The sequence below is a fragment of the Colobus angolensis genome, unplaced genomic scaffold, assembly GCF_000951035.1.
Source record: "Colobus angolensis palliatus isolate OR3802 unplaced genomic scaffold, Cang.pa_1.0 Scaffold108, whole genome shotgun sequence".
In the NCBI taxonomy this organism is placed as follows: domain Eukaryota; kingdom Metazoa; phylum Chordata; class Mammalia; order Primates; family Cercopithecidae; genus Colobus; species Colobus angolensis.
The window spans coordinates 5948736-5962720 of record NW_012111808.1 but is presented as its reverse complement, the minus strand read 5'-3'; the positions used below and the strand labels follow the sequence as shown (position 1 = coordinate 5962720).

The 13985-nt window shown below is 44.9% G+C and overlaps 1 protein-coding gene across 1 annotated transcript in view; it reads left to right on the top strand.

Moving 5' to 3' along the window:
• The window catches only part of ALPK2 (alpha-kinase 2), a 129231-nt gene that overhangs the window by 66785 nt on the left and 48461 nt on the right, over nt 1-13985 (top strand). Inside the window, exon 4 of the mRNA XM_011949283.1 lies at nt 6461-9845. Coding sequence (XP_011804673.1) covers nt 6461-9845 — 3385 coding nt within the window. The remainder of the gene's footprint in view (nt 1-6460; nt 9846-13985) is intronic.

Below are 13985 nucleotides of genomic sequence, written 5' to 3'. Positions count from 1 at the left end.
AGTACAACCTCTGATTTTTGCACTGCAGGAATTTTATCGTTGAAATAGAAGAGGATGATACGGTGATGACCTTCCACACTCTGTCCTGGAGCAGTGCTGTTAGTTAAGTTTCATCCACTTGACTATTAGCACAACCTGTCAAGAATTGTTATCTATCTTTTCCGTGTACATCTTGTCTCTTCAACTGGATTATAAGCTATTCGAGGAGAGGGATCTTATCTCATACAAACTTCTATTGTTAGTGGCTCAAATTAGTGTCATGCACTTGGCTGGCATGAAAGACACTCATTAACGATAGAAAGCATAACCTTGAACATCCTGGGGTGCACAAAGAGGAAACACACCTTTCCATTAAATCCATGGCAGACATTCCTAGGTGGCAGAACTTTTGGAAAGCCTAATAAATAAAAATAACGTGTTTGTGGAATCAGAGGCATGTTGAATGGGATTTCAATTGAAAAATGCTATTCAAGCATTAAGTTTCCAAACTTAATGCTGCTTTCAAAAAGAGGCTTGGAAATGTTACTAAATTTGGTTTACCCTTTCCCCTCCTGTATTCATTCATCTGCTTATTCATTCAGCAAAATTATCTGAGTCCCTATGTGCTAGGTTCTGGAGACTCAGAAATGAATAACAGAGTTCCTGTTCCTGCCCTTAGAACTTGTAGGGAAGCAGAGAAATTGACAGACGGCTGTGTTGCACCTAAGAAGGACGTTTGCAGTCTCATATCCAAAATGTTTTGGGAGCTCAGAAGTTCTGGATTTAAATTAGGGGGAGTTTCCAGCCCTTGGTGAGGTGGGATTTGTTCCAACTTATCCAATTGGAGATACTGGGTTCGAAAGGGCTCTGTAGCCTCAGAAACTTGGCTTTAAATCCTGGCTCTGCCTTTGACTGTGAGATCCTGGGGAGACTTCTCGTTGCCAAACATCATTGACCTCATGTGTTGGTTTTTAATTCATGCCTCTCAGCTTTGAATTCACCCTTCAATATGTGCCCTGTACTAAAGAAATTCCATTATTCTTCTTTAAAGTAAGCACAGTGTTACACTTTCTCAGCAGAAGGCACTGGAAGGACACTGCAGAAGGAACAGAATTCCTGTCACTTCAGCATTGGTGGAGTTGGAGAGCCTGTGGTTATCCTGCCCCAGCCATGGGGCCCAGAACGTGGTCATCTGCAACCCTGTAGCCTTAGCGTAGTGATACCCTTTCTGCTGCCCTCTCTCTTTGGAAACCGGAGCCCCACGTGGCCCCCAGCTCTTAAAGCCTCCTGCCTGTATCAACACACAGATTGCCTCCACCAATCTCCTGCGTGGCCTACACACAGCCGCCCGAGGCCTGGTGCACACAGCACTTATTCCCTCTGTGTCTTAGTCCATTTTCTTTGCTTGTAACAAAATACTTGAAACTGAGAAATGTATAAAGAAAAGGAACATATTTCTTACAGTTCTGGAGGCTGACAAGTCCTAGGTAGAGGGCCTGCATCTTGTGGGGGCCTTCTTGCTGTTGGGGACTCTCTGCAGAGTCCCAAGGCAGAGCAGGGCATCACATGGCAAGGGGGCTAAGCATGCTCTGTGCCACCTCAGGCCTCTCTTCCTCTTCTTATGAAGTCACCAGGTCCCCTCCCTTGATAACGTATTAATCCTTTAGCCCATTAATTCATTAATTCATGAATGGATTAATCCCTCCATGAGGGCAGAGCTCCCATGATTCAATCGCCTCTTAAAGGCCCCATCTATCAGTGTTGCCACATGGGGGATTAAGTTTCAATGTGAGTTTTGAGTGGACATTCAAACTAGCACTCTGCAAACTCCTGACCCACACCACATGTAGCCCACAAGCTCTGAAAGCCTCAGCCCCTGTGACCACCCATGCCCAGACTCCCCTCCTCACTCACGCCACTGCATGCTGACCACCTACTCCCTGCCTGCACTTGGAAGGGAGGTCTTTTGCTTTTCCCAGCAATTCCAGGCCAGCTCTGGTCTGGATGCACCAGTGAACTTCTGTGCTATCTGGTGGCCTAACCACACCTTCTCCAAGTAGGTCCAAACCCCTTCCAACTTTGTTCTTCCTTGGTACTTTCCCTTGCCTAGAGTACTATAGACAGTTTCCTTATACCTTATAGCACTCTCCTATCACAGTCAACAATTCTTTATATTGAACTTCTCTTATATAACCTACTGTGTGGTTTCTATGATTGGACCCAGGCTATTCATTCCATCAGTAAAGAAGAGATGATAACATCTTTTTCTCAGATTTATTTTACAGATCAGATGAGAAAACCCTCATAAAGCTCATAGCTCAAGGCTCTGCCTGTCGGAGCTCCCTGACTTCCTCTTTTCCTGAGCTACTGCTGTTTTGTCATAGAGAAGAAGGAAAATTAATATCAGTGAGTGAGTGTCTTCTGGGCACCAGGCAATATGCCAGGCACTTGACAAGATGGTGCTGACATGCATGTGGCTAGTCTTAGAGGAGGAAACAGAGGGTCAGAGAAGCTAAAGAGGTTACCTGTGGTCGTGCATGGTATATCCAATTAAGCTGGGCTAGAACCCCTGGTTGCTAGTCCTCCAAGTCCACGCACCACACACAACGGTAGGCTTGCTCCTAGAGCCCCAAACACTCCTTTTTTCACTTGAATGAGTACAATTTCCCTACATAAGGAAATTGTTTCAGCACTCACTCTAAGTTTCAGCACTCACTCTATGCTGAGAGTAGGTGCACAGCAGGAGAATCATTTGGTAGAGTTCTTTTGTAATGACTTAACTAAGAAATCTCCTCCTAAAAGAAAGATCTGACTCACTGGGAAGATGTGAGTCTGTGGTTTCCCTTTCTCTGTGAGCTGGCCTCAGGATGAGAACTGAGGAGCCTGCTCTTGAAACCGATGCCGTAAGCAAGTACAAATATGGACTGGGCTGTTAAAGGCTTCACATAAAAAAAAAAAAAAACCCATGGGTTAAAATCAAATCTATGGAATTGCACATCAGCAGCAGGCCAGTTGTATAGTTCGTTGCTTCAACATAACTTCCATAGGCCAGCAATCTTTATTATGTTCATTGATGTTTCCCAGCTGCCTAGAGCAGTGCCTGGTATAAAGTAGATGGTCACTAAATGTGTGTCAAATGTATGAATTTACATGGTCAAGGATTCAACCAATTTTTTTACACATGGAGCTTCACTAGGGTATTTTGAAGTAGAATTTTAATTTAAAAGCAAGAGGGGAGATGTGGTTTGGATCTGTGTCTCCACCAAATCTCACACTGAGATGTAATTCCCAATGTTGGAGGTTGGGGCCTGGTGGGAGGTGATTGGATGATGTGGGTGGTTCCTCATGAATGGTTTAGCACCATCTCCTGATACTGTTCTTGTGACAATGAGTGAGTTCTTGGTCTGGTTGTTTAAAAGTGTGCAGCACCCCCACCCCCCAACCCCACTCGCTCTCCCTTGGTCCTGCTTCTGTAGGGTAAGATGCCTGTTCCGGCTCTGCTGCCTGCCATGAGTAAAAGTTCCCTGAGGCCTCTCCAGAAGCAGTTGCCACCATGCTTCCTGTACAGCCTGTGAAACTGTGAGCCAAATAAACCTCTTTTCTTTATAAATTACCCAGTCTCAGGTATTTATAGCAGTGCAAGAACTGACTAATACAAGAGGAAAGGTGGAAATAAATCTTAATGGAATATGATTATTTTGTAAATCAAGGCATGATACTATAATGATCTATTCCAGTGACCAAACTCATCCTAATCAAAACTTGCTTGTCCTGTGTTTAATTCTCTTCAGATGTCAATCTCTTCTAGGTACCCGCTTATTACTTTGCTGATGTAATAGTAATCAGTCATGGAAGAATAAAGGTACCATCCCAGTAAGTGTCATAGTAACTTTTTAACTGAAGCCCTTTGGAAAAAATTGCCCAGTGCCTGACAGAGAATTCTGTACATGACAGCTACTCCATAAATGTCTGTTAACACTGATGATACTGTGATAATACCAGGACCTTAAAATAAGGGACTGACATAGGTAGTGGAAATTCAGGCAGCATAGAAAGGCCGGAGAGAGGGGTGGTGGTGTTTTTGATTGGGCGGTCTCTCTACACATTTCACATAATGACCAGAAAGTTCCCTATGTTTTCTGTGCTTAATGACTCAGTCTATTTGTGCTATAGCATATTCTTAAAAGGTTGAACCAAAATACCAAATGAGAAAAATACTCTATACATGTGTTATAGATATTGAGGTATAGAGAGGGAACCATACGCACATCAAATTCTTTTTTTAAAAAAAATCTTGTCCCTTATTTCCCAGAAATTATATTTCTTCTTTTTAATAAAGAAGAAAAAGAGATATAGAAAGGGAGTAAATATATTTTTCTTTCCAGGAACACCAGGATAACCAGTAGTGCTTATGGTTCAAAGTCTCCTTTAAAACAGGGTTGTTGCAAAGTCAGGAGCAGATGAAAAGTTCAAACCCTTTCAAGTATAGGGCTTTAATGGGTGAAGTTGGCTACAGCTGTCTCAACTGGTACATGGTTCATTCATTTATTCGTTCTCTCAACAACACTTTGTAAGCACCTACTGCATGCTAATCACTATAACAGACTTTCACTAGAACATAGAATGGGAGCTTCCTGTAGAGGAGCATTTGCCTGTCTTGTATCCCCATTATCTAAAACACTCCCTAGTACCCTGGAGGCATTCACCAAATATTTGTTGAAAGGTTAAGTAGTCCTAGCACTCGTGGAGTTTATACTAAATTTCTTTCTTGTTTAGTTAGCATTTTTATGCCCATCAAATATGAGTTAAATTAACCTCAAAGTAGCTTTAAAAGAGAAAATGAGAGATGAATGACTGACAGGCTGTAAGCAGCCTGGGGGAAGTGTGGAAAGAGGTATGGTTATGCTGTTGTCCTCTTTCCCACGGGCAGTACTACAGGGATTGACCACAAGGTAGTAAGACTGATTCTCACGTATGATTTGTGAGAATCAGTCTCATGACATTGGAGCTATGAAATGCACATGAACATTTCAGCTCTGTTTTGTCATACGCTGGGAGACAGACTTCATCCCCACCCCTGAACCCCATCCCGCAAAGGCCAGTAATCTGTTCCCTGCACATCTGAATGGGGCTGTCCAAGGCAGGAGTCCTGGGAGCAAAGACTGAGTTGCTTCAGAAATTAGAAGCAATTTTCTTCTCCTTGGCTGGACATAAGTTTTCTTTGTTTTGGAATAATCAATGAGTTAAAAGTTTCACTGCTTCCTTGAACAATATCCAATATCATAGAACATTTATATAGTACCATGAAAGGCTCAATCCTCAGAATGTGAGAGGTTTCTTTTTCTCTACCTTCCTCTCTTCTCCCTCCCTCCCCCTCTCCCCTTTTCTCAAAAACCTAAGCAGTCCTGAATCTTCTATTTCTTATAGAGGTGGTTTGTCTGCCATTGGGCATCTATTTTAAAGTCTGGGATGTTTATAAGCAACTCTAGGAAAGAAATGATTGGCAGTGCTGGTGGCCAATCATAAGTCCATTTATTCATTAGAGGTGGGTTCAAAGGCAGCCTTCTTTCTGTTTTTTAGTAACCTTATTATCTTAGTGCATTTCGTGTTGCTATAACATAATACCTGAGATTGGGTAGTTTATCAAGAAATGAGGCCTATTTGGCTCATGATTCTGGTGGCTGGAAAGTTCAACATTAGGCATCTGCATCTGGTGAGGGCCTCAGTCTGCTTTCAACTCACGATAGGAGACAGAGGGGAGCTGGCATTTTCAGAGATTGCATGGACAGAGAGGAAGCAGGGTGGGGGTGGGGATGGTGCCAGACTCCTTTTAACAACCAGGAAGCAATAGACTGAGAACTCGCTCATCCTCCCGCACCCCCGAGGGATGGCATAAATCTATTCATGAGAGATCCACCCCCATAACCCAAACACCTCTCATTAGGCCCCACCTTCAACCCTGAGGATCAAATTTCAACATGAGGTTTGGAGGGGGCAAATATCCAAACCATAGTAATTATTAACCAGCAAGCTGTCATATTTTGGGGACAAAGATTGCTTATTGCTGTTTTGTAAGTACTGTTTATTTCATTTATTATGATCATGTGAGATTCATCTTTCTGGAAAGATGCACACAGCTCTTGTTGTGACTTACTTGATCAAAACAGTTAACATTCAATTTATTTCCATCTCTTTCCTAAGAGAGAAAAAAAATCATTAAATAAATGACGGTTGTCAGGAGGCTTTTTGCTTATAATGATGAATTTGACAAAGGGCCCCCTGGAACATAGAGTTGCTTAAATTTGCAGTTTTCTAGGAAATCTCTAATAGCTAGGGGGAGTTGGGGGATTAATGTTTAGATTTCAATCATTCTTGTCCATTATTACAGTCCCTGAGGATTAACACTCTTGGGATTGCATTTATGCCCTATTGTGGGCTCTCCCATGAACAATGCTATTAATACCACTTTTCATCTTCCTAGGTACAAATTCAGGAAACAGCCAGAGAGAGAATCTCTTGCAGCCAGATGCCAGCTTTCTCAGAGCCTGCTGGGGAGGACTCCCCATTCACTGGGACCACAACAATTTCCTTCTCAAACTTAGGAGGGGTCCACAAGGAAAATGCATCATTAGCTCAACACTTGGAGGTCAAACCCTGTACCTGTGACCCACAGCAGGAAGAAAAACAAGACAGAGATGGCAACACACCTGACAATTTCAGGGAAGACCTAAAACATGAGCTGAGCACCTCAGAAGCCAATGATGAGAATACGTCCCCAGGTGTGTTCTCAAGGCGTCTCCCCAAGGATGCCTGTGCTGACTTCAGGGAGCCTGTGGCTGTCTCTGTTGCTTCCCCTGAACCCACAGATATTGTCCTCACCCTGGAAAATGTGCATGATGGGCCAAGGGACAGAGAAGCAGTGTGTGCAATGGAGTGTTTTGAGGCTGGTGACCAAGGAACATGTTTTGATACCATAGATTCTCTTGTTGGGGCACCAGCTGATAAATATTTGCCTCAAGAAATTTGCTCTGTAGACTTGCAACTGGCAGAAGGTCAAAGCAAAGTATCTGATTTGTGTTCTCCTAATGGCAAGACACTAGAAGTCCTTTTTCAGACTCAAGTGTCTGAGACTTCATTGTCTACATACAAAAACAGCAAGGACGGCGAGTCAGTCATGTCCCCTCTTTTTATCAGTACTTTCACCTTGAACATTTCACACACAGCTAGTGAAGGTGCCACAGAAGAAAATCTAGCCAAGGTAGAGAATTCCACCTGCCCACTGGCCTCCACAGTACATGCTGGCCGGGAGCAGTCAAGCCCCAGCAACTCAGGAGGGCTTGAGGAAACACAGCTCCTTTCTTCTGAGAATAATCCTTTAGTGCAATTTGAAGAAGGAGGTGACAAGAGCCCCAGTCCTAGTGCTGCAGACACCACAGACACCCCAACCAGTTATAGTTCAGTCATGAGTTTTCCTTGGGAGAAGACATCAACATTAACTGCTAATAATGAGTTTCAAGTGACCAGGGAGAATGAGGACACATCAACTGTTACCATTGCCACCAAAGTCCACCCAGCCAAGTACCTTGCTGTGTCCCTTCCTGAGGACAAGCATGCAGGTGGCACTGAGGAGAGGTTCCCTCGTGCATCCCATGAAAAGGTTTCCCGATTTCCTTCCCAAGTGCAGTTGGGTCATATTTTAAGTGGTGCTACCACCAAATCTACAAAAGAGCTACTCTGCACAGCACCCAGTGTGCCAGGAGTCCCACACCATGTCCTGCAGCTCCCAGAGGGAGAGGATTTCTTCAGTAATTCCCCTCTTCAGGTTGATAACCTGTCTGGAGATAAGAGCCAGACTGTGGAAAGAGCAGACTTTAGGAGCCATGAAGAGAATTTCCAAGAAAGAGGAAGTGAAACGAAGCAGGGGCTCCAGCAGCAGAGTCTGTCCCACCAGGGTTCTCTTTCTGCACCTGATTTCCAAGAAAGTTTGCCTACGACATGTGCTGCACAAGAGGAAATAAACTTGGTGCCCTCGGCCCACTCACCAGCAAGCTCTAGGGAAGGAGCAGGGCAGCGCTCAGTTTGGGGGATGAGGGTCTCCATGGTGGCTGAAACTGCTGGGGAAGAAGATAGTCAGGCTCTGAGCAATGTTCCATCTCTCTCTGATATCATTTTGGAAGAGTCTAAAGAATATAGACCTGGAAATTGGGAGGCAGGCAACAAGCTGAAGATTATAACTCTAGAGGCTTCCGCTTCTGAAATCCGGCCACCAAGACAACTGACAGATTCTGAGAGCAAGGCATCAGACAGTGGTCCCATAATTCCTGACAAGGTCTGGGCTGTACCTGAGAGTCTAAAGGCAGATACTGTTGTGCCTGAATTGGCCCCCTCTGAAATAGCAGCATCAGCTCACAGTCCAGAGGATGCTGACTCAGGCCTTGCTGATAGCAGAGAAAGCCATAGAAGTAAAAAGCCTGCCATCAGTGCACACTGGAGAAGTCTTTCTTCCTGGGGTTTCAGCCAACCCAGACTCCTGGAGTCATCTGTGGACCCTGTAGATGGAAAGGAGTTATGTGTTACAGATTCACTGCCAGTGGCTTCTGAAACTGGAGGGAAGGAAAATGTTAACAATGTGAGTCAAGACCAGGAGGAAAAGCAACTCAAGATGGATCACACTGCCTTCTTTAAAAAGTTTCTGACCTGCTCTAAAATCCTAGAGTCCTCTGTAGATCCCATTGATGAGACAAGTGTGATAGAGTACACCAGGGATGGAAAACCAGAGCCCTCTGAATCCACACCAGAGGGCGCCAGAGAAGGGAGTCAATCAAATGACGGAAATGTGGGCCATGGAGCAGAAATCCAGCCTGCCATTTTGCAAGTTCCACGTCTCCAGGGAATCATTCTGACTGAAAATGGAATCAGCAGAAGCCAAGAAGGCAGTATGAAGTGGGAGGCTGAACAAAGTCAACCTGATGAGGCAAAAACTACCATTTGGCAAGTCCTGCAACCCAGCGAAGGGGGTGAAAGAATTCCAAGTGGATGTAGCATAGGACAAATACAAGAAAGCAGTGATGGGAGCTTAGGGGAGACTGAGCAAAGTAAAAAGGACAAAGCAGAATTGATTTCCCCCACTTCACCTCTTTCTAGCTGTCTTCCAATAATGACTCATGCTTCTCTTGGGGTTGATGCTCACGACTCCACAGGCCAAATTCATGACGTCCCTGAAAATGACTTAGTTGAGCCCAGAAACCGTCAGTATGTGTTTCCTGTTTCACAGAAAAGGGGAACTATTGAGAATGAGCGTGGGAAACCTTTACCCTCTTCTCCTCATCTTACCAGGTTGCCTTGTACTTCATCTCCTGAAGGAAATGTCACAAACTTTTTGATAAGCCACAAAATGGAGGAACCTAAAATAGAGGTGCTTCAAACTGGGGAAACCAAACCCCCAAGCTCATCTAGCTCCTCAGCAAAGACCTTGGCATTCATTTCAGAAGATGAGTTAGCAAAAGCCCCTAAGTTACTGCAGGATCCACATCAAAAGGGCACCCTACGCTGTGTGAAAAAGTCCAGGGAGAGGGAGAAGTCACTGGAAGCCCAAGCTGGCAAATCGCCAGGGGCCCTCACAGCAGTGACGGGGTCAGAGGAGGTCAAAAGAAAGCCAGAAGCCCCAGGCAGTGGACATTTAGCTGAGGGAGTAAAGAAGAAAATTTTGTCCAAAGTGGCAGCCCTGAGGCTGAAACTGGAAGAAAAGGAAAATGCCAGAAAGAACTCAGCCTTTCTCAAAAAGATGCCCAAACTCGAAACATCATTATCACACACAGAAGAGAAACAAGACCCAAAAAAGCCATCTTGCAAAGGAGAAGGAAGAGGTGAGGCTCTGTTACTGTTCATCATTGTTAAAGTTTGGGCTTGTAGACCAGGTATCTAGTTCCTGTGTCCTCTAGGGTCCTTTGCAATGAAGGCCAGTGTCCCCGAGGTGGGCTTGATGCTATGATTGTGGCCAAGTGGCTTCAGCATGTGGCATCAGAATCACCTGGAGGGCTTGTTAAAACCCAGATTGCTCCCCTCCCCCAGTGTGTGAAATTTGCACTCCTAACAAGTTCCCAGGTGATCTATCGGGAGAACCACAATTGAGAACCACTGATAAAGGCTGCCTGTAGGCATGTCTGCTGGAGGGGAATGTGATGAGGGTGCTTTTCCGTTTAATTATCCTCTTTTACAAAATCTATTTAAAAATATAAACAGAAGCATTAATCAGTGTAGCTAATTAGTGTAATGAAATAGACCATGCACGAAGACCATGGAAATGAATATTTTGGTACAAATTGGGATTCTCCTCTTTAATCACTGATTTTTCATTAAAAATAGCTTCCTTGAACCTTGGTTTTTCTTCCAAATTTGAGTATAACATTTCTTTTCAACTCACCCTTCCCATTTATCTAAATCTAAAGTCCTCTGAGGTCTGTGTTCAAGGTTTCAGACCACTTGAGCCTCAAAAGTTCTTGATCAATCTCTACCTATGATGCTGTTAAAAAAAAAAAAAAAGTCCTGAAATTGCACTTAATTCTACTTTGTCTAAGGAATCATATTAGTCCCAAATTCCATTTATGGACCAAATTTTAGCCTGTTTTATTTCAGAGCTCTTCTTTCCCTCCCCGCACACCCTGGTAGAAGTCAAGAGAAAATGTTAGAGCAAGCTGCAGTGACCTGTGTGCTCTGGAGCGAAAAGCTATGGATGGCTCTGTTTGATCAGAAAAGAAGAATTTTCTCCTTTCTTATCCTGAGTCCTTAGACTTCGAGGCTGGTGTTTGTTATTCCCATCCCATCAAATGGGTCCTCACCCCTGTTGCAGAAAGGTTTAAAGACAAAACTGCCTTCTGAAGAGTTTAAAAGTATCCAATCAGGTTATTAGTATCTATATTTTAAAACATACTTAAAGAGAATGGCTGGGCATGGTGGCTCACACCTGTAATCCCAGTAATTTGGGAGGCCGAGGCAGGAGGATTGCTTAAGCCCAGGAGTTTGAGACCAGCCTGAGCAACATGGCGAAACCCCATTTCTACCAAAAAATACAAAAAAGTAGCTGGGTATGGTGGCGCATGTCTGTAGTCCCAGCTACTCTGGGGCTGAGGAGGGAGAATCACCTGACCCCAGATAGTCGAGGCTACAGTGAGCTATGATCACACCACCACACTCCAGCTGCACTCCAGCCTGGGCGACAGAACAAGACCCTGTCTCAAATAAATAAATAAATAAATAAATAAAATTAAATAGAGAGAATGAAGCAATGTTTTAAAAGCTCTCAAAAGTGGTTTCAGCCCAGAGGCTGAATAGATTGCCTCTAGGGACCAGCCTCAACCCCCGTGTTTGGGGATGGGGGTTCCTTTACAGGTAAAGGTAGACAAGCAAAACAACCTTTTTGGAATTCTTGCCCGTGACTATTCAAGTTACCCATGGGTAAGAGGACTGTCCAGATAGGCAGTGTTGAAATCAATCGCTGTCAAAGACTTTGATTTCAGCTGCGGCACAACCTCGCCATTGCACTAAAGGCTCCAAAGACTGAGCATGCAGCCTTCTGGGAGGCACTGGCCCAAGCAAAGCAAGTAGATGCAAGAGCAGCCAGCCTTGTCCTGAGAGGGCCCTGCCGGAGACCACGGGGTAGAGACAACCAAAGACTTTTCCAGGCCAGACCACTGAAGGACTGTTACTCATGCCACCCACAACACAGAGGCCATTAAGAGGCAAAGATTCAGAGTTAGAGATACTAGGCGGTGTTTGGGCCCAGCTGGGGCAAGTTGTATCTTGGTGATTTAGGGTGTAGATTAGGAGTTATATTGCTTGGGTTCAAGTCTGGCCTCTGGCGGTACTTGGGTAGCCCTGGAGAAATGCCTTAGCCTCCGGGCGCCTCACTTTCCCCATCTGTAAAATGGGGGTGCTAATAAGACTCCTCTCCGGTATAAAAATGCAAAGCAATTTGAATGGCCTGTGGCCTAACACAGCTCTCATTGTTGTTACTGTTTTTTTAATTAGTGTTTTTAAATAAAAAAATGAGGCAATGTTTATACCCAGTATGCTCATGAAATAAATAAAGAGCTTAGTTCAGACACAAGAGCATTGTGTCTGAGTTGATACCAACCTGGTATTAGGAGAAAGAGTGGTGCTGGCGTCCGCAGGCCCTCCTCTCTGAAGAACTCAGGGCCTTGGCAAGAAGGTAGGAGTCATCTGGTGATGGAGCGGGCGGGGGAGGTTCATCAGAGCTACCCTTGAGTCAGCAGCTAAATGGGAATCCCAGGCGGGTTTCGCCCACGCTGGGATAGGTTCTGATCCTGCAGTCCTTTCCCAGCTTCGGAGGAGTTGCCACTGGCCGCCATCCTCTCCCCTCTCGTGCGGGGATTTTCTTTGCAGAGAAAGTTAGAAGAACAGGTTTCTGGAACACTGGCACCCCCCCTTTTATAAAGGTCACAGCTCCCCGTCCTAACTACAAACCAGTACTAGGTTATTGCACTGGAAGGGCCATCGCCCGACAGGAAATAAATGCTTGACCAACATATTCATCCGTTTATTAAGGACCTTGTTATTTTCCATGGTGACTCTGATAATGAATGCACTGAATATGTATCTAATATGAATCCACCATGGGCACTAATCCATATGAATCAACACAGATGATGATAAGAGACGGGAAAAATGATTCTCTTCCAGCATTTACCTTTTGGAACGGCAGCATTCAGAGGGCCAGCCCTTGACAACACCCTGCTTTTTTCCTGCTTTTTTTTTTTAATTTGAAACGGAGCCTTGCTCTGTCGCCAGGCTGGAGTGCAGTGGCGTGATCTCGGCTCACTGCAACCTCCGCCTCCCGGTTCAAGCGATTCTCCTGCCTCAGCCTCCCGAGTAGCTGGGACTATAGGCGTGCACCACTACGCCCAGCTAATTTTTGTATATTTAGCAGAGACGGGGTTTCACCATGTTGGCCAGGATGGTCTAGATCTCTTGACCTTGCGATCCGCCCACCTCAGCCTCCCAAAATGAGCCACCATGCAGGTCCTTTTTTTTTTCTTTTTTTTAACTTATCACCTTCTAGTTGTTCGTTATGGGTTTCTAGCTGTGGACCAATTCCTTTAACGATCTACTCCAACATTAAGCACTCAAAGGTTTTTTATTTTGTTTTCTCAGTGTAAGCCACAGCAATATCATTGTTTAAAAATAACAAACGTTGTGGCCGGGCACGGTGGCTCACACCTGTAATCCCAGCACTTTGGGAGGCCAAGACGGGCGGATCATGAGGTCAGGAGATCGAGACCATCCTGGCTAACATGGTGAAACCCCCGTCTCTACTAAAAAATAAAAAAAAAAAAAAAAAAAAACTAGCCGGGCGAGGTGGCGGGCGCCTGTAGTCCCAGCTACTTGGGAGGCTGAGGCAGGAGAATGGCATAAACCCGGGAGGCAGAGCTTGCAGTGAGCTGAGATCCGGCCACTGCACTCCAGCCCGGGCGGCAGAGCGAGACTCCGTCTCAAAAAAAATAAAAAAATAAAAAAAATAAAAAATAACAAACGTTGCCACCAGGAAGACACCAGATTAGGAAGTTCTCCTTCCTTCTTGTGGTGATGGCTTTTGTAAGACCCTGAGTCCTTGTCACTGTTTTCCAGCTGGTACACTTCAGACCCCTTGGCTGACACTTTGTGCCCTACCAGCAGTCTGGTACCCACCCTGCTATCCCCAAAGGAGCACAGATTTAATGCCTTCCCACCAGTTAACTGGTGGGGCAGGAGTTAGGATGAGGGGAGCAGTGACTTGGATCATTATAAAAGAAATAAACCCTAATCTTTTAAAAAAATTATTATTATTACTTTAGAGACAGGGTCTCGCTCTGTCACTTAGGCTGGATTGCAGTGGCAAGATCATGGCTCACTGCAGCCTTGAACTCCTGTGCTCAACCCATCGTCCCACCTCAGCCTCCTAAGTTGCTAGGTCCACGGGCATGCGTACCACACCTGGCTATTTTTTTTTT